We start from the raw sequence: 20,835 nt of genomic DNA, 5'->3' as shown, positions 1-20,835 counted from the left end.
ATTATTTTATCAAATTCCAAACCAGTCACAACAAACAGCATTAGGGGGCTTTCATTGAACTGGCAACTTTTAAAAAAATAATTTATTTGAGATCTTAAATGGTAGACAGCCGCACGTCAGAACTATTGTAATGATCTCCCAAATCGGCTCTGATGTTTCGTTGTTTCTTTGCAGAGCACTTGGACGGTGACCAAGAATCTATACAAATGCGATAGAGAGCATAAAATACAATGTAATGCAAAATAAGTTGAGCAGCAGAAGTGCAGGGTCGGCAAGAACACGGCTCAGCCGTGCAGGATATCTGAATAGCATTTAAATGTATTTGTGTGCTTGTTCGGTCGGAAGTGGGGGGGGCAGAGATGTGTGTGCCCTTTGAATATGTCACAACGCCTCTTTGTATGGGACATAGATGTGAGGGGGGGGCGAGCTCTATGGAGAACAGTACACTACCTGCTGTTCAGAATCCGAGGGCAGAATTGACCGATCTGTGATTAGAACCGCTCTGGATATCTGCCTGTGAAGAGAGAGGAGGAGGAGGATTAAACAGGCGGGGTGGGAGGACAGGAGAGAATAAACAGGAGCTGATATTAGGTCATCCCAGTTTCCCTCTCTCTGTTCTGGAAGATTTGGACCAACAGTTAGCCTAGGAGTCGGGGACCGCGCTAGGACAGAACACCGGCCCAGTGGGGTCTGGCCTGGCGGACGTCTTTTAAGAGCATTAGCCGTTGTCTCTAATTGGGGTCGGTGGTGAAAATGTCAAGGTCTCCGTTGGCAGAGCGAGCGGGGTGCTGGGCAGAGCAGAGTTCAGCCCCCTGCAGCCTGGTCTGGCGAGCGTGTCTGGACAAACAATCAGCTCTTTCACCGTAATGCTACTAAAACCTACCGCAAAAAGACGTGAGGCTCCCCCTTATCTGCACAGAGATCCCCTCCTCCAGAGTGGACTACATGAAATGCCACCTTTTAAAATGTATTATTATTATTACATATTATGTCATTCACTAGAGGCTTTTAACCTGCGACTTACAGTAGCAAACATTTATTTACATTGTATCTTTCTTTACTCAATTGTACGGGGCCCCGATAGGAGTCAAACACCCTGGACATGCAGCTCCATGTTCTACTGACTGAGCCACACAGTCAAACGCAGGGCCTCTGTAGGCGTTGCAGTATTCTATATAAATAACGTGCTGCCCTTAACATGTCAGTGACAGCATTATCAATGGTTCATTATCAATGGTTAAGAATTATTGGGAGTCCCTCCCCCCTCACCTGGAATCAACGTTCTTCCTCTGGTCCAGCCCGATGTAGCCATCCTCCACCACAAAGTGACTGCAGCTGATTCTCTGGCCGTTACTGTCAATCACAGCTTTGCACCTAGACAGATGAAGGGGGAGAAGGCCAGTGAAAATGTGCCGTGGTCGGCGGATGCACATTTCAAATGAATTCGGCGACACGAAAACAAAAATACCCGCTTTTGTGAGAACAAACCGGAGCTGCATGAGTCATGACACAGAATTAATCAATGACCTTTGTTAAGGAAAAGGGAAAGCAGTTGGCATCTGTGTCTCAGAACATTACAGCCCATTTCAGCCCATTTCCAAGCACAAAAGAGGAGGACCGTTCTGGCAGCTTCTCAATGCACCACTGTCGAAAAACAGATACAAATGGCCTGACTCATTCATCTTTGGAATAAAAGATGGAGTCGCAGGCTTATTTTTTGTTTTTACCAAAACAGTGCTGGCACAAAACAGAACCCAAAGCCGTGGCCAGATTAGTGCAACCTGTGAGTTGGCCAGCAAGGAGAGGGGAGTGTTGGGGAGGATCTCGGAGACCCCTGGTCCTCCCCTGGACGGCGGGGCTCGGGTGACCTTCCTGCACTGCTCCGCTCAGACAGAGGGAACGGTGGGGAATCTGTCTGCTTGTTATGTCAAGAGTTATAAATGTGCTTTATAGGGCTCATTATCCAAACTAATGGGCTAGGGGTGACATCCTTGAAATGGACTTTCACAACACAATAAAGGAGAAGGCGAGCGGCACTCCAAAACACCCCCCCCCCCCCCCCCCCCAAACCGCACCCTTCTGCATAATCCTCACCTAGGAGAGAGATTGACTGCAGGATGGACTGGTTATGTAAATTAAGATGTATTTACTGGGAGGGGGCTTGGCAGTCGGAGCTGGGGGTTCAAATCAATCCTAAACCAATGGAGTGGGATATAGGATATGGCAGAGGGGATACAGGCCAAAACCCTACTAGCACAAGACGTCAAAGGCTTGCTGATTGATAAGACAGCTTTCTGGTTGAAGAAGTCTTTAAAAATAATTTTACTTAGTGTGAACCCTCACATCCCAGAGAGGACGTCCACTGGTTTTGAAAGTAAAAACCTGAAGACGAGTTATCTTCATGAACACTACACTAAAAAGAAAAGGATCTCGGAGTATCGTTTACTTTGAAACCATAGGGTTCTTCAAGGAAATATGTCCTTTTAAAAATGGGTTATTTAAAGCTAAAGAAAAGTTGGGACGCTGCGTACAATGCAAATAAAACCTGAATGCAATGATGTGCAAATAATTAATCCCTATATTTTAAAACATTCCAAAGACAACATATCAGATGTTGAAACTGAGAAATGTTATTGTTTATGGAAAAATACATGCCCATTTTGAATTTGGACAGGAACATGTTTACCAGTGTTGCATTACCTCTTCTTTTAAGTGTTTGGGTATTGAGGACCCCAATTTCTGTAGTTTTGAAAGTGAAATGTATTCCCATTCTTGCTTGATATAGGATTTCAGCTGCTCAACAGTTAGGGGTCTCCTTTATCGTATTTTTCTTTTCATAGTGCGACAATTGTTTTCAATGAGTGACAGATCTGCACTGCAGGCAGGCCAGTTAAGCACCAAGACTCTTTTACTATAGAACAATGCTGTTGCAATACGTGCAGAAATAAGCAAGGCCATCCCAGAAAAGGACCACCTGGTATATATTGTTCAGCATTAGTGTCTTCAGAGATGTGCAAGTCACCCATGCCATGTGCACTAATGCACCCCCATTCCATCACAGATGCTGGCTTTTGAACTGTGCACTGATAAGCTGTATGCTCCCTCTCCTCTTTTCTCCAGAAAACATGTTGTCCATGATTCCCAAAGATAATTTCAAATTTTGATTAGTCAAACCACAGGACAGTTTTTCATTTAGCCTCAGTCCATCTTAAATGAGCTTGGGCCCAGAGAAGATGGTGGCATTTCTGCATTTTGTTTATATATAACAGTATCTCACAAAAGTGAGTACACACCAGAGATGGAGACTCGAGTCGGAGCCTCGGACTCGAGTCGCACTTAAGTCGCACAAACAACTGACTTCAGACTTGACTCGTCAACAACCTGTTTTCATGCAATTATTGCTTTTTAAATCTAAATTCATTAATGTATTTCTATTTTCTTTTATTGCAGCATATACGTTGGGGAAGCGTATGACGAGCTGCATGTCCCCTGCCCTTTGCCATACTGTGGCAACTTTTTTAACGTAACGCATGGGCTATGCCTATGTGCGCGCACTCATATCAAAATATGCATTGACGATGGCGACACAAAGTCCTCCCGGAGTTGGGACTTTTGTCAATAGTTTTAATTTCAATAACTTCGTAAACAGTGACGGTAAGCGAACAGCTACATGCTAGGTGTGTGGCACCAAGATAAATGATGCCGGATCAACAACGTCGAACTTCGTCAGGCACCTCAAAACGCAGTCACTTGCTAATGTGAAAAATACGTTACATTTAGCACATATCGTCACAGGTAACAAGCTAACCATCGCAAAGTGTTGTGCTAATACTGGGAACAGGCAAATTGTATCTTTATAGTTGTATCCATATGATGTGACAGACATAGGTTAATATTTCACCAGGTCCGAGGGCTAGAGGGATGTGCTAAGCAGCAGAACATTAGACTATACGATGTCCTTAGTTGGAGACCTAATGTAAGTTATGAATGTAACTAAATTAAGCTAGCATATTTTTGATAATGATTTTGATACTGTACTGTATGGATGGTAGCTACAGAACATGCTTTGAATTCATAATATTTAACAATACAGTGTTAGGGATGGATCAGATGGCAAGAGAGACTTGACTTGGACTCGAGGCAAAATACTTCACTTGAACTTGCCCCTCAAATACCTGAAACTCGACTTGGACTTACAAAACAATTACTTGTGAACATCTCTGGACCAACCCTCACATTTTTATAAAACATTTGAATATATCTTTTCATGTGACAACAATGAAGAAATGACACTTTGCTACAATGTAAAGTAGTGAGTGTACAGCTTGTATAACAGTGTAAATTGGCTGTCCCCTCAAAATAACAAAACCATTAATGTCTAAAACGCATAAGTGAAAATGTAAACCCATAAGTGAAAATGTTCAAATTGGGCCCAAAGTGTCAATATTGTGTGTGGCCACCATCATTTTCCAGCACTGCCTTAACCCTCTGGGGCACTGAGTTCACCAGAGCTTCACAGGTTGCCACTGGAGTCGTCTTCCACTCCTCCATGATGACATCACAGAGCTGGTGGATGTTAGAGACCTTGCGCTCCTCCACCTTCCATTTGAGGATGCCCCACAGATGCTCAATAGGGTTTAGGTCTGGAGACATGCTTGGCCAGTCCATCACCTTTACCCTCAGTTTCTTTAGCAAGGCAGTGGTCGTCTTGGAGGTGTGTTTAGGGTGGTTATCATGTTAGAATACTGCCCTCCGGCTCAGTCTCTAAAGGGAGGGGATCATGCTCTGCTTCAGTATGTCACAGTACATGTTGGCATTCATGGTTCCCTCTATGAACTGTAGCTCCCCAGTGCCGGCAGCACTCATGCAGCCCCAGACCATGACACTCCCACCACCATGCTTGACTGTAGGTAAGACACACTTGTCTTTATACTCCTCACCTGGTTGTGGCGACAGTTTATATTGGTCTCATCCGACCACAGGACATGATTGCAGTAATCCATGTCCTTAGTCTGCTTGTCTTCAGCAAACTGTTTGCAGGCTTTCTTGTGCATCATCTTTTGAACAGGCTTCCTTCTGGGACGACAGCCATGCAGACCAATTTGATGCAGTGTGCGATGTATGGTCTGAGCACTGACATGCTGATGCTCATTTCTACAGTGTTGTCACATGAAAAGATATACTCAAATATTTACAGAAATGTGAGTGGCGTACTCACTTTTGTGAGATAGCTTCTTTGCATGGTAGAGTTTTAACTTGCATTTGTGGATGCAGCGATGTACTGTGTTCACAGACAGTAGGTTTTGGAAGTGTTCCTGAACCCATGCAGTGATTTCCACTACATCATTTTGTCTGTTTTCAATGCAGTGCTGCCTGAGGGCCCAAAGATCTTGGCCATCGAGTATTGGTTTTCGGGCCTTGTCCCATGCATACAGAGATTTCTCTGGATTCTCTGAATCTTTTAATTATATTATGTACCATAGATGAGATCTCAAGCCTCTTTGCAATTTTACGTTGAGAAACATTATCCTAAAAATCTTGCACTATTTGCCTGTGTAAGTCTTTTTATTGTCAAATGAACAAAATAACTGTTGTTCTGAGCAGTGAAATTCTAATGACATTCTTATTACTGTGAATGTCTGAGCATTCTTTCACAGAGTGATGAATCGTTCCCGCTCCTCACAATCCTCTCTGGAATGGCCTTATAATACCCAATCATGTTACTGACCTGTTGCCAATTAACCTAATTAGTTGTGTATTATTAGCATTTCTATATTATTTAGTATTACTCAACTGTTCCAGTCTTTTTTTGCCTCTATCACTTTTTTAAAATGTGTTGCTGGCATCAAATTCAAAGTGGCCATTTACTGCTCAAGAAAAAGTATAATTTCTCAGTTTCAACATTTGATATGTTGTCTTTGTACTATTTTCTATTGAATATAGGGTTTAAATTATTTGCACATCATTGCATTATGTTTTTATTTACGCAGCATCCCAACTTTTTTGGAAATGGGGTTGTACTTCTAGCCTATTACAACAGAGAGCAATGCATCATTTTGAATGGGATTGTGATTGGTAGTGATCTGTGTCTAAGACAAGGTGGGGTCTCCGTTACACAAGATCAGATCACCTTTTTAGAATAATCTGTTTTTATAAGGAGCTTGATAAGATCACCCCATTGAAGGTATGATGAGAGTACACATTTAATAAAACCTTTTAAAACTTAAGGGTTCTCCTGCAGTTACAATATGAAGAAACCCTAAAGGACCCTCCAAGAACCTGTTCTATTTAGACTGTATAGTATCTAAAGGTTCTCAAAAAAATACTTGCAAAATAAGATAACATAAAGAGACAAGCTTCAACGCTAATGTCATCCTCGCACCTGGAGACATGAGCAGACCGGAGAGCTACCGTCCAGCCTGTCAGCAAGCATGAATCTCAAACCAACGGCTAATAGTAGCTCTGATTGCCGTCCCCTTACCCACAAGGCCGCGGCAGGCTTTATTTATCATAACCATAGTTCATAAAGCATGTGTTCATGGAGCGTGCAGGTCCTATCCATACCAAATCAGGGTCACAGCCTTGCACACAAGCCATACATAGTTATGACTTGGATCAACATCTCAACAGGGAGAAATTCTTTACTTTGGCCAAGTGCGCCAAACCAAGCGACCCGCCACCCGTGGCTTCCGGAACTGTCACAGTCCACTTGTCCTGCTGTTGGACGCGGATGAGCGTACTTTCTATAGGTCGAAATGGTTCCAGCTGAGACGCCTGTGATAAGACACTGAGGTTACAATAGATAGCGGTTAGAGGACTGTCAGAGCGGCTGGTCAGTGGAGTTAGGATGGACCGACAGGCGGATAGTGGCGACCTCTGAAGTAGTACGGCGTCTGCAGAACTTTGTTCAGGGCATTTCAATTATAGTTTTTACCAATTAACTACACACCATACTCAATAAGAGATTTTTTATATTGTTAAGTACAATCATGTACGCACTAAATAAAATGGAAATATGATAATTGGATAACCCCCAAACACCGGGTAATTGCAATCTTAAATTAGCTCAAGTGTAACAAACATCAAAACACACCAGGTGCATCGGCTTCCACCAATGTTAAACTGCAGAGATTTGCATGATTTCTAAATAAATTCAGCAGCTATGTTTCATTTGTGGCATAGGGAACTGCAAACCCCAACCACTATACTAAAAGGACCAATGCAGTGTTAATTTCATTAACGAAGGAATTGTCAAAAATAATCATTAAACACCTATTTTTGTAACTGGTAATCTATATGATTGACTATATAGATCTAGAAAAAAATACATTAACTAAACAAAATAGGTTGTTCATTTTGGTTTCAAATCATTCCTGCAAGTAAAGTCTTCAGAATCGTTACTGAACAGTTATGTCTGGAATAATTGGACACTGACACAAGTTTTGTTATTTTGTCCGTTTGATAAAATAAATCCAAATTGGAGGAAGAGTTTAGGAATTACAACTTTTTTTCTTCCTATCATTCTGGTGCAGGTTGATCTTAGTTTCAAGATCAACCTGTCCCCATTTTTCAAGGGACCAAAAGTAATTGGACATTTGACTCAAAAGCTGTTTCATGGACAGCTGTGGGCTATTCCTTCGTTGTTTCCTCATCAATTAAGCAGGTAAAATGTCTGGAGTTGATTCCAGGTGTGGCAATCACATTTGGAAGTTGTTGATGTGAACCCACAACATGCGGTAAAAGGAGCTCTCAATGCAAGTGAAACAGGCAATCCTCAGGCTGCAAAAACAAAAGCCATCCGAGAGATAATAGGAACATTAGGAGTGGCCAAATCAAGAGTTTGGTACATTCTGAGAAACAAAGAACACACTGCAACACAAAAAGGCCTGGACGTCCATGGAAGACAACAGTGGTGGATGATCGTAGGATCCTTACCATAGTAAAGAAAAACCCCTTCACAACATCCATCCAAGTGAAGAACACTCTCCATGAGGTAGGCATATCATTATCCAAATCTACCAAAAAGAGAAGACTTCACGAGAGCAAATACAGAAGGTGCAAACCGTTCATGAACCTCAAGAATACGAAGGCCAAAAAACATGTAAATCAAAAAACAGCTCATGTTCCAAAGCCTACCACATCATCTGTGAACAGTATGATGGCATGGTCATGCAATGACTTCCAATGGCACAGGTTCACTAGTTTAGAAAGACAGAAGCAGCCGGATGAATTCTGAAGTTTATAGGGACATAGACTGCTCAGATTCAGCCAAATTCAGTGAAGTGACAGTACTTTAGTTTACAAATGGACAATGATCCAAAACATTGTGCAAAAGCAACCCAGGAGTTATTTAAGGCATAGGAGTGGAATATTCTGCAATGGCCGAGGACCCACGAACAAACAGCTGAAGACAGCTGCAGTAAAGGCCTGGCAAAGCATAACAATTGAGGAAACCCAGCGTTTGGTGATGTCCATGCATTCCAGACTTCAAGCAGTCTTTGCCTACAAAGGATTCTCAACAACATATTCAAAATGAACAATATTTATTATTTGTGTTAATCTTTCCAATTAGGGGACTGTGAATGAAAATGGTTGCAAGGGGACTGCGAATGAAAATGGTTGCAATTCCTAAACGTTTCACATGATGTTTTTGTTGAACCGCCTGAATTAAAACTGAAAGTCTGCACTTCAAGGGCATCTAAGTTGTTTCATTTCAAATCCATTGTGGCGGTGTACAGAGCCAAAATTATGAAAATTGTGTCAGTTTCCAAATATTTCCAGACCTAACTGTAATGACTGAACAGCTGATTTTACCATCGAATTAAATAAAATGCACGCAAACATGGCAATAGGTTCAAGACATGAGACAGGGTTATTCATCCTTTGCAGCAATTAGAATCAGCGCAACAGCAAAAGCATACAACGCTGGCACAAGTCTCTGGTTCTAATTGTAAAATTGTAAAATGCAACCTACTTTTAGTCTGCAAGCTGCTCTCTTCTGCACAACCAAATAGAGCCTGATATGGCAATGAAATGGGGGTCAATAACAATTATAAATGAATTCAATAATTTACATTGTATGGTTGGTTATTCTTACCTTTTCGGTTCAATCACAGCGAACGAGTAAATCATTCCAGAAATAAGGCTGAAACTTCGCAGTTTTTGTAGTTATATTGCAGCCTGTTGGCAGCTCTATGGCGGAATGAGACATGGCTAAAGCAACTACAAGAATAAGCCTTGCATAAGCTGCCCTAAGAATAATTTCATATTTATTTTGCACTGACAATATCATGTTCAACTTCTGTTGTGGAACCTTAACTTTTAAAGGATAATCAGTTGTTTCGTTATTTAGAGTTCTTTTATTATCAGTTGTTTTCAGTTGAAATCGTACACTGTAACATATTACCCCTAATCTGCCTGTAATTGCAATGGTGTTACATAACTGTGATTTGGCGGTTGTATATTAGGCCCACCTAATTGTAATTCAGAAACTTGACTACTGTGGGACATTTACTGTGTAAGGCTATTAGAGTGACAGGGAAAATAAAAGTATAGTTAATATCAGAAAGCTAATCAAATATTTTTTATCATAATATGAAAATGATAAAGTAGGTCAAAATTCTTGACGTCAATTATGATTTAGAAAATAGGACAAGACTGACATGGAATGAATTGCCTTAGCGCTCATATCTTATTTTTGGAGAGAGAGTAATGTCTGAAAAATACTAAGTTCATTATCTCCCACTCACCATAATGAATGGAAAGCTGAGGAAACTCCTGCTTTTAGCGTTCATTGTATCACGTTGTAGAGCTCGAAGATACCCATCACAGCTGCTACACCAGCTTCTCTAATTCATGCCCGTTTTCTTTTGTGGACAACTTGTGATTGATGTGACCTACACTTATTGATGTAACAAAATGGAAGACAATCCATTAACACACAGGAATACCCATGATCGGTGCCGTGTCACACGGTTGCTAAGCAAATCATCAGAAAATCCAAAATAAAACCAAGATGTCCAGTGTTGTTTTGAGGCATTAGCCTAAGCAATGAATTTGACATTACTGAAAAAAACTTTCCCCCCCACCCCTTTGTAACAAATATCATATAGGTATTCCCCAGACCTAGTAACAAGCTAGGCCTGGTTTAAGAGGAACCAAATGACGTATTTCCACCCAATGCTCGCATGACCTCACTTCGTTACCGTTTGTGTTGTATTCTAACTTGTCTAAACGCATGCTACTTACAGTTCGCTAACAACGTTGCTTCATCACTGGGCCAGAGCCAGCCATCACATGGTCAGAATGAGAACTAGGTGGAGCTGAGATCTGGTAATTCCAATGACCAGGAGTTAAATACAATTTACAATAGTGTGCGCCAATATATGGTCAATCCAATCTGAGATTCACAACCAAGCCCATTTTTGCACGCACTCTCATAAAAAATAGCCAATTGGATAGGAAACCGCCCCATCTGGCAACACTTAGTGGTATATAACAGGTAGCTGCAGAAACATAAAAAAATTTACTGTCAGAACAAATAGCAGAAAAAAATAAATGAAAAAGAACAAATAGCAGTCACATGTTATAGTGTCGGTCAGTACAATATCCAAAGAGAAAAATATCAGTAGGGACCCAACTAACTGCTAAGTCTAATTACATGGAAAGTTTTGGTTAAATAATGCAAATTTAAGTTTATTGCTATCTAACCAGACATTCCGAGAGATGTGGCATTCTGTCTAAACTGATGTTAGCTAACTAAGGAAGCAAATAATCCTCTCTTCTAGGTAGCTGTGCATTCCTTAGTAAACTTTCTGTGGAATGTGGTGTGTAGTAAGCTCTGACGATATCTTTCTTTATGTGAAATGGGGGAAAGTTTGATGATGGATTTTTTAACTCCACAGTCAAGATGGAACAAGAAACCAGGCAAGCCTAGTTCAGCCGGCCCGCAATAGAAAGTGCAGCCCTCTCAAGATTCGAACCTGGGTCGCCCACCTAGCGGGGCTGTGTCAATAACCACTACACCACAGAGCTGCATATTTGACGGGTGTCAGTATAGCCTTGTGTCTATCCTGAACAAATCCTATTTTGCAACTGTCTGTTTTAACAGTAATATGGACATTCGTGAAAGACATTGATACAGTTAAACTAACTAACGTTTCTTACTAAGTTTACCTCAACCACAAATAGCTTCTGTGTATACAGTTTGCCACTGGCCGTTTTAACAGCGTATTAGCCTGCCAAAGCTATTTCATTTCATGGCAAAACAACATGCTTTTCTTTCATTCGAATGACATTGATACAAAAACTAACTTTTTCATCAAGTGAAAAAACGAGAGATTCATGGAATCCACCAGAAATAATTAATAAATGTTGCTCTCAATAGATTTGTACTCAGGACCTCCAAATGAGAGGCTCTCTCTTTAACCACTACGCCACATAATTACACATTTCAGCAGTCACTACAGTCCTTTGAGGATTGTCTTAATCTGACTAATGTCTCTCACTAAAGTTTACCTCCACCATAGCGTCTATGAACATTGTGGCTTTTGCCACTGGCCGTTTTAACAGTTTAATATCCAGTAAAAGGCTTACTAGTATCTATTAACTTCCTAGGAATAATCATAAGAATTTAGCAACTTCAGCGAGACTGAAGATAAACTTTTCCATGCCAGAAACAGTCGCAATATAACCGTATACAGTTTCAGTTAAGGCTTACCATAATGCAACTTATATATGTTGTAGCCAGCAAATATGTTTGTCTATCCTGACCCAAAACGCATGCACGGATGCCTACTTCGAAAATCCACCAGAAACAGTTGCAATATAACAGTTTTTTTCAGGCTTATGATAATCTAATTACTCGAGGTTTTAGCCAGCAAAGTTTTCGTCTATACTGAATAATTCACAATGCGTACTTGGCTTCACCTGCAAAGAGATACAAATGCGGGACCTACAGTTTGCAGGTCTGCTTCTCTAACCAGCTACTTCCAAGAAGGCAGCCAAGAGCCCCAAAAAGGTGAATAAGCCTGCAGCGGCGGCCAAGAAGGCAGCCTTTCATGTGGGTCGCCTATTTATCAAGGTGTACTTAGTCACTCACTCACTGACTCAGTAAAAGTCATTTGCTTTTCTTGGCCAGCTCCACTTACGCGGTCCAGCAAAAATAAAGTAGCTAACTAGCTAACTTAACTCCAACAATATTTCCCTTTTTTATTATTGTCATCTAGTTGTAACGCAAGCTACATAAAGTACTTAAAAGTATATTTGGGTGGATGACTATATTTAATATGACATAAAAACTAACAAAACATCTGAAAAACAAACAAAATATCTAAATATATTACAATTGCATAGTTCTATTATTTTGCCCATGATAAATGTGTAGTGTTTTTAATAGTTAGCCCGGTCTGCCCTACACTTTTAAAGTTCCCTTCTCCCTGCCCAATACTCCTGTTGACTTACATGTTAATTATTTAATCAAGCAGTGGCTTAAATCATAACCAACAGCTCCATACCTTGGAGCACAGTCTACATGGTTATTAAGAAGTGGAAGGTAGACCCGGTCAAACAGGTAGGACCGAGCAAGTAAGAGAATGATCAAAGAGGCTACCAAGAGGCACAATAGAAGCTAAGTTAATGGAGCAATGTACACTAAAGTCCTTGGGGGAAACCTACTGCTCCCTGCAAGAAAGCGGAAACTGGGATGAGTGCAGTCAGAGTGACAATGACCTGGCTATGGAATAATATAGTAAATGTTCTTGAGTAGCTTAATTTGAAGATCGCCATCCATTGATGCTCCCCACAAACTTTTCAGAGCTTGATCTATGTTTTTTTTTTGAAGAAGAAGAAAAGTCCAATGTTTGCAAAAGTGCTAGTGATCCATCCAAACAGACTCCATCCAAACAGACCAGTGTATTGGAACATATCCAGTAGACAAACAAGCTGGGGGAGATAACTACTGTGGAAGAATGAAGAGCTGGTACAGTGGACAGACAGACATGCATGAAGGACCAGGTCCAGGACATGACAGGGAAGTGGAGGTCACTGCTGTGGTAGTGTGAAGGACCAGGTCTGGGCCAGGGGAGTGGAGGTCACTGCTGTGTTAGTGTGAAGGACCAGGTCCGGGCCAGGGGAGTGGAGGTCACTGCTGTGTTAGTGTGAAGGACCAGGTCCGGGCCAGGGGAGTGGAGGTCACTGCTGTGTTAGTGTGAAGGACCAGGTCCGGGCCAGGGGAGTGGAGGTCACTGCTGTGTTAGTGTGAAGGACCAGGTCCGGGCCAGGGGAGTGGAGGTCACTGCTGTGTTAGTATGAAGGACCAGGTCCGGGCCAGGCCAGGACAGGGGAGTGGCAGCTGGGAAGTTGGGCCCCATAATCCCTGCTGCATTATTAATCTCCCTCTACCCTTTTCAGCTTTATGTATGCAATAAGAAGAGACATAAGGAGGTAATTTATGACACCGGGGAAATTAAAATCATTGTTCAGTCTGGCAGACACCTTGCCAGTTTTTTCACCTTCGCGAAACTTTTCCTTCCACCCTGATGATGTATTAGGCTTGCCTTGACCAAGCGGCGGAGGCGACACCTGTTCGGCGGGCGTGGGGAGCAGAGCGGCCCTCCTGGCCATGCCTCGCTGCTTGTTTATGGACTGCTCTCCGTCGCTGACTGACATGGTCCTGGATCACGTCCAAGCTCACCCTATAACCCAAAGCCTTTCACGCAGAGGCCGCCGCTGGTGCTGATCCAGATCTGTGCTTTAACGCTCGCCATCGACTTTATACAGTATTTCAATGTATTAAATGACTGCTCCTTCCAGTTAGAGGACCAGTCGCTGTGTGGCACATTAGCCTTCGCAGAGCGCTTGGGAGTAAGTCGATAAAAAACCTGAACCACGGGCACTCTAGGAAATCCCAATCGGCAGCACGTGGACCCGTTAAATGAAAAAGGAAAAAGAGAGCCGTAACCAAAGTCTTGAGTACCATTAGCATTTTGCTCAGAGAGGGAGACATTATCAAAGGAACTGCACTTTGCAGTCGGGAGGTCCCAGAAGGCAGTATTTCCCCAATGGCCAACATCTGAAACCAGCTGTAATGACAGAGGGCTGGGAGTTAGTCTCTGGGCCGCGTATTAGCGAGACAGAGAGAGACAGGGAGCGACTGTGAAGGAGGGAGAGACCACGCTGCTCCACCGCTAGATTCCTGGCCCCCGGGGTCACCCACCACCAAGATGAAAAGAATCTCAATATCGAGTCCTTCCAAAAAAAAACTAATCTAACCTAGTTTATGACAACAATCTACCTTTGAAACTCATTAAAGGCCTTTCTGGTAGGGCCTGACGCACATTATCAGCGCAGATTAATCAAGGGAGACTCAAGATGAACTCTCATTTTTTAAGAGGCAGTAACAGAGGGCTTTTTTGTCTTCAGATGAAAATCAATTAGTGGAGGTAAGGCCACGAGGAAAAACCAGCATCACTCATCGCTAGCCCAAGTGGCAGGCCCCGTGATTTGTCTTCCGAGCTTGGCTGCTTCAAGGGGGGGGGGGGGGGGGGGGGGGGGGGGGGGGGGTGGAGCTCCTGTATCCCAGAAAATTAATTTTGTATCTATATTCCCGACCCCCTCATCTTTTCTTGTTTTGGAGGACCACACGCACAAATGACTTGTAATCGAGGTTGCTTTCTGATTGGAGGGCAGAAACAAAGAGGCTTGGAGAGAACATGGCAGCTGTTTTGTTATCCCAGCCCTGAAAACAAATCCATCTCTTCTACTGCTTTGTTCTCACAGTTCTTTATTTTGAAGAGGGGAGGTGTGTGTGTGTGTGTGTGTCGAATTGGCGATGAAATACTCACTTGCCGGACTCCTTGTCCAGAACCAGACAGCGAACTGACTGGCGAAGACAGTAGATCCCTCCAAACACAGCACACATCCTGAAACAAACACAGTGGAGTCCTTTAAGACTGCCCCAGGTCAGTGGCAATAAACATAAATTCACTTGCTGCAATATAAGCCAACAAAACAAACACACAAAATGCTAGATGTTGCAAATCACCTCAACAACAAGGAAAATAAATAAGTAGAACCACAGAGTGGTGACCAACTTGCAGAAGAAAAATGTCTAAGATCCTTGCTAAGGCTAAACTTTACAAACCTTAAGGATACTTGGGTTTAATTACTTTTAAGTTGGCGAACACTGGGCCGACTGTGTGCTTCAGCCGGGTTTAAGAGAGCTCCCACTTCCAGATCCAGCTGCACACACAAGACAGCAGAGCACTCTGGGTCTGGCACTGGCTCTTTCAACACACAGTGAATAACAGATGACTGGGCTGTAAGGGGCTCTGCCAGCTGTGGGGGCCTGAGAGGGACCGCTGTACACAAACCGGGAGGGTGGAATGGACAGGGACCCGGAACACGTCTACCCCACAGAGTGCCACCACCGCTCCTGAAAAGGTCTGTACCTGCCCCTATGGATCAATTACCAGACACGGCATCTTAATAAAGCATCCTGAGAATTAAAAAGCTCCCAGGCAATCGTCCAGGCCCATCGCATGTCCTCCACAGAACCCCATTCAGATGCCAGGGAACCCCTTTTGATGTCATTAACCCTAACTGACAGACGTTTAAGCTGATATTACTCTTAATTAACTGGCCGCTGTCTATCCCAATGATGCCATCCCCTGGCTGAAAAGGCGCTGCTGAAGCGCGGCCGGTCCTCACTCGCCGCCACCCCCCCCCCCTTGGCTCCAGCGACATCACTCCGCATCGCTGCTAAATTAACAGTTGTGAAAATCCAGGACCCCTACGAGCCCCCGGTCTTTATAGCCTCTAAATGGCATTTCAATTCCTATCAAGGCGGGAATCAGGGGACGTGATTTTTTAATACGGTGGCAAAACAATAGGGGCCATTAATAGCCGAACTCTGTGACAGCGCGCTCGCCCATGATTTATGAGTTTGTGTATAATTTGATTATGCTATTAATTCCACTGATTACAGCTGCGGCTAGTGTGGAGAAGGTCACATCCAAAATAAATCTTCGACAACTCTCCTCTCTCTCCCCGCGTACAAAACAACTGCCTCCAACTAGTTATTTCTGTAATTAAAAGGTAATGTAACAAGAAGCACAAATAAGCTTGAGGCTCTAGCGGCAGCATCTCAAGCAAGGCAGAAATAAATAGAACACCCTTAAAAAAGGCTGGCAGTCCTAATTTTCTTGACAACTCAATCCCGTGCCAGAGAATGATGGCAGAGAATGTATTAAGAAGTTTACACTAGACGTGTCTACCTGCAGGTCCTGAATCCTGCCCTGCTTGCTGAACTTCTCATCTCAAATAATCTTGGTGGTTTGTCGTGACAGTTAGGGCTGGGATGCCTGACTCATTCTCAGATGGAGACATACTGAAGATGGATTTTTCATTTATGGTTGCTCAGCACTGCTAAGCAATACTATCAATGACAAAAAAAAGAAAGGTTTCAACATATTGCGTAAAAAAAACATCATCCCAATGTATAATTTTAACAATATCACAATATGTTTTCAGCACTATTTGGCTGTACCTGCTCCAAGTGTCAATTTCCCACCACAACTGATTTTGCATCTTTTGAAAATAAGGTGATAATTAGTTTTCCGTGTCAGAACAAAACATTTTCTGATTGCTCTTTTTTTGATCTGTAATTGACATTTTTCAGCCTCTGAATTGCACTAATTGCAAAGCACTGTATATACACCAAACTGTAACAACGTCATAGAGAGATTTTCGGATATCCTCTGCACCATCATGTGCTTTTGGCTTTTATTTATTTTTTTCACTGTTAACAGCTCCACCACTCTTGATATGGTCTCCTGAAACTGGTCGATGCTCTGCTGTTCAACAAAACACTGACTCAGCCCTTACGAGGCATGGCCGAACAGAAGCAGCGCGTTCTGTAGATGGATGTATTCTACCGTCATGGCCTAGCAGGAGTAAAAGGTGGGAGGTTTTAAAAGGTCCAGGGAGGATTTCAAATTGCGGAGGGTTTTTTACCAGCAGTCACGGACGCTGACAATAAATCCTCACCGTGTCCAGGACACGCTAAACAAACAAAATTACGGCGCCTACACAGACCACTTACCTGTCAAGATCATTGCCGGGAAATTCTAGCTGTAATCTAGGGAGCTGGGTGGTGGAGTGGGGGCCTAATGGTTGGCCAATAATTAAAAGAAAACAAAGCGGTATGCCGCCTGGCGAGGCCTTCTGCACAAAATTAAATCCTGTTGGATCTGAATAAATTACATGTTTATTGCTCCGTGAGTAAAAAAAAAAAATGAAAAGAAAAAAGATAAGAGGAGAGATGATCTGTGACTGAATGCACGACAGACAGACAATCATTGGCACTAATTAATGCATTTCCCCATCCTCTCAATCTGTTTCATTCTGACTGCTGTCTGATTGGAGCGTAGCAATACGGCATGCAAATCAAAAGCGTGTTACAGCCAAATGCTTTCTCAGGCTAAATAAATGGCACCCCACCCCCCCCACACCGGTCACACACCACAGAACAGAGCGAGGGACAGAGGCGGAAGACGGACTACGGCAGTCAAAACCGCCAAAGGTTATTTCGAAATTAAAAAAAAATAAAGTCTTCCCTGTCAAAAACTTGAGGAATAATACAGGCAAGGACACAAAAGCATTTCATCACTTTATTAGCACTGCTGCTCGCTGATCTGTGAATAACCGGAGAGAGTGAGCATTATTGAGTTTGCACGGCCATCTATCCATCCATCACCTGCAAGCAGGTTTCATAGTGATGGATGATCCCGCCTCCATACCAGCCCTCTCAAGACTTGGTGGCTCCTTCTGACTTCCTAGCCCTCGCTCTAAAACACTACCTCACCCAGCAGACAATTTCTACTTCTTTGTGAGCATTTCTGTACCGGACTAACACTTCAAACAGGTCTCGTAACCTTAACTCGCCCGCACTATTGCAACGGGGAGACACTGGGCGAAGTGGGCGACCTGACTCCAGAGTTTTTAACTCAAGGTGAGACATTAGGTTTTTATTGTGAAATATAAAACCGGGACGATTAAAGTAACAGCTCAATTCCGTCTCTTATCACCCCGATAGCAAAGCAAAGACGGCAATCCTGTATGGAAAAACACAAGATATACTGTCAGATAGACAGAAAGACAGAGAGAGAAAATGATTGATGCAGATATAGATAAATGGTGCGAGGGAAGGAGACAAACCTACTGAGGAACAGATGAAGAGATGGAAAGAAAGCTAAAAACTGAATGAGAGAGGAAGAGGAAGACACAAAAAGAGGGAAAGAAGAGAAAGAAAAAGGGAGACAGAAAGAAAAACAATGCGAAAAAAAGACAAGGAGACAAAAACATTTAGACAGGGAGAAACAAAAATCGAGAGAGAAAAACAAAGGGAGACAAAAAAAGAGAGCGAGAAAGAAACAGGGAGAAACAGAAGGAAAGAGACAAGGAGAGAGAGAAACAGAAGGAAAGAGACAAGGAGAGAGAGAGAAACAGCTGTGAGGTGACAGACAGGTGTGATCTTGTTTCGGCTCTTTACCTTGCTTATCTGAACGTCAGAGGAAGAGATTAGGGGGTAGAAGTGGGAATCAAATATGCAAATGACTGAGCCCCGAGCAGAGGAGCTTTATTAAAATTCAGAAAGTCAGGGAGAAGATTAATCCAACCTTCATCTCCTACATGGACTTATGTTTCCACATGTAGCCCGACAGGTAAAAGCAGATGAAGACGTGGCTTCATTCTGAGCCTTAAACTATTCATTAACCATTTCCTATTTCATTACTAAAACATTACAGTAAATGTTGCTTAAAAAAAGATAATACTTGCATAGTTTGTTAAAATACAGTCAAATAAAGTACAATAATGATATTATTGCACATTAGTTCACAGCTCACACACATGCATTCTTCCTATCATGGTTTATTTAAGGTGAAAACGTGGCCTGCTCTCTCCTGACTCCGGGATGTGAAGTACACAGACTGTGTCCGCCAAGGGCTTAGTCAGATGCGAACCGACGAGCGGCATGGTGCCAACTTTGACCGCAGCTCAACAAAAAGTGATCTTCTGTTTTCCGCTCCGGCCCTGACGTGCTCGGGATGTTAGCGACCACGCACGGCTCAACGCCACTAGCGCGTTCCGAATACACCCAGGCCACGGATGAAAGACCATATAGGGGTATATCCATCCGAGTTCAGGGCCTTTGGGAGATGTTCTCCTATTGCCTGGCTGAGAGCCGTGGGGGACGAATCCTCTAACTGGCGCTGTCCTGAAGCTCACTCAGCACTAAGTGCTACAGTTTCACAGTAGAGCTCCCGGAAGACTGGCGGCGCTAAAAGCTGCCGTCCCAGGACCCAGCGGGGCAAAGGACGGCAGTCGCCGCGATCGCAGATTTGTCCCGGGCAGGACCTGGTTGCGCCTCGCCTCAAAAACTCAGAACGGCATCGTCACACGGAAGCATTAGAGGGCCCGTCTACGGTCAGTTCATGTCCTGAACTGAAAAGGAATCGAGCCCAAGCCAGAACATTGGAATGGAGCCGTGAGTAACTGGTGGTTGACACTAACCTGCAGAAACACTGAGGTATCTCCCCCAGCCCGTAGAGGGGGAACAGGAAGGGCGTGTTGCCGTAGCGACCCAGACAGCGCAGGAAGTGCTGCGTGGCTCGCAGACCCTCCACTGTACACACGTCTGGGGTCACCATGGCGATGGAGTGCAGGATGAAATGCCGCAGGTTCTCCGTCAGCTTCTTGGTCAGCAGGAAGTCCCAGAAGGAATGCACCGAGAAGTCTGGGAATAGAAGAGAGGGATAGAAGCCTGAGATTGGAGGCAGGAGTGATGGTTAGAGGTCGAGAGAGGAGGTAGGAGTGATGGTTAGAGGTCGAGAGAGGAGGTAGGAGTGATGGTTAGAGGTCGAGAAAGGAGGTAGGAGTGATGGTTAGAGGTCGAGAGAGGAGGTAGGAGTGATGGTTAGAGGTCGAGAGAGGAGGTAGGAGTGATGGTTAGAGGTCGAGAGAGGAGGTAGGAGTGATGGTTAGAGGTCGAGAGAGGAGGTAGGAGTGATGGTTAGAGGTCGAGAGAGGAGGTAGGAGTGATGGTTAGAGGTCGAGAGAGGAGGTAGGAGTGATGGTTAGAGGTCGGGAGAGGGGGTAGGAGTGATGGTTAGAGGTCGGGAGAGGGGGTAGGAGTGATGGTTAGAGGTCGGGAGAGGGGGTAGGAGTGATGGTTAGAGGTCGGGAGAGGGGGTAGGAGTGATGGTTAGAGGTCGGGAGAGGGGGTAGGAGTGATGGTTAGAGGTCGGGAGAGGGGGTAGGAGTGATGGTTAGAGGTCGAGAGAGGGGATAGGAGTGATGGTTAGAGGTCGAGAGGAGGTAGGAGTGATGGTTAGAGGTCGAGAAAGGAGGTAGGAGTGATGGTTAGAGGTCGAGAGAGGAGGTAGGAGTGATGGTTAGAGGTCGAGAGAGGAGGTAGGAGTGATGGTTAGAGGTCGAGAGAGGAGGTAGGAGTGATGGTTAGAGGTCGAGAGGAGGTAGGAGTGATGGTTAGAGGTCGAGAGGAGGTAGGAGTGATGGTTAGAGGTCGAGAGGAGGTAGGAGTGATGGTTAGAGGTCGAGAGAGGAGGTAGGAGTAAGGGATAGAGGTCAACATCAGCCTGGAAACAGGACACATTAAGCCAGACAGAGGGAGAGAGACAGAACACACCTTGGTACTCCTCTGGGTGCTGCTCAAAGTCCAGGCAGAAGGTTAGAAACTTCATCAGCATCCTCTTCTCCACCACCGTCAGCTGTTTGCTGCCAAACACATCGGCCCGGGAACAGGGCACCTGAGCA

The 20,835-nt window shown here is 43.8% G+C and overlaps 1 protein-coding gene across 1 annotated transcript in view; it reads right to left on the bottom strand.

Annotated features, from left to right (window-relative positions):
- Positions 1-20,835, bottom strand: part of chm (CHM Rab escort protein) — a 43,526-nt gene that overhangs the window by 14,583 nt on the left and 8,108 nt on the right. The window contains exons 7-11 of the mRNA XM_010894699.4: positions 20,708-20,828; positions 19,573-19,795; positions 14,844-14,921; positions 1,270-1,374; positions 451-514 (exon numbers count right to left, since the gene is read on the bottom strand). Coding sequence (XP_010893001.1) covers positions 451-514; positions 1,270-1,374; positions 14,844-14,921; positions 19,573-19,795; positions 20,708-20,828 — 591 coding nt within the window. The remainder of the gene's footprint in view (positions 1-450; positions 515-1,269; positions 1,375-14,843; positions 14,922-19,572; positions 19,796-20,707; positions 20,829-20,835) is intronic.

Source organism: Esox lucius, chromosome 7, assembly GCF_011004845.1.
Source record: "Esox lucius isolate fEsoLuc1 chromosome 7, fEsoLuc1.pri, whole genome shotgun sequence".
Taxonomy (NCBI): Eukaryota; Metazoa; Chordata; class Actinopteri; order Esociformes; family Esocidae; genus Esox; species Esox lucius.
This window is presented reverse-complemented; position numbering and strand designations above follow the sequence as displayed.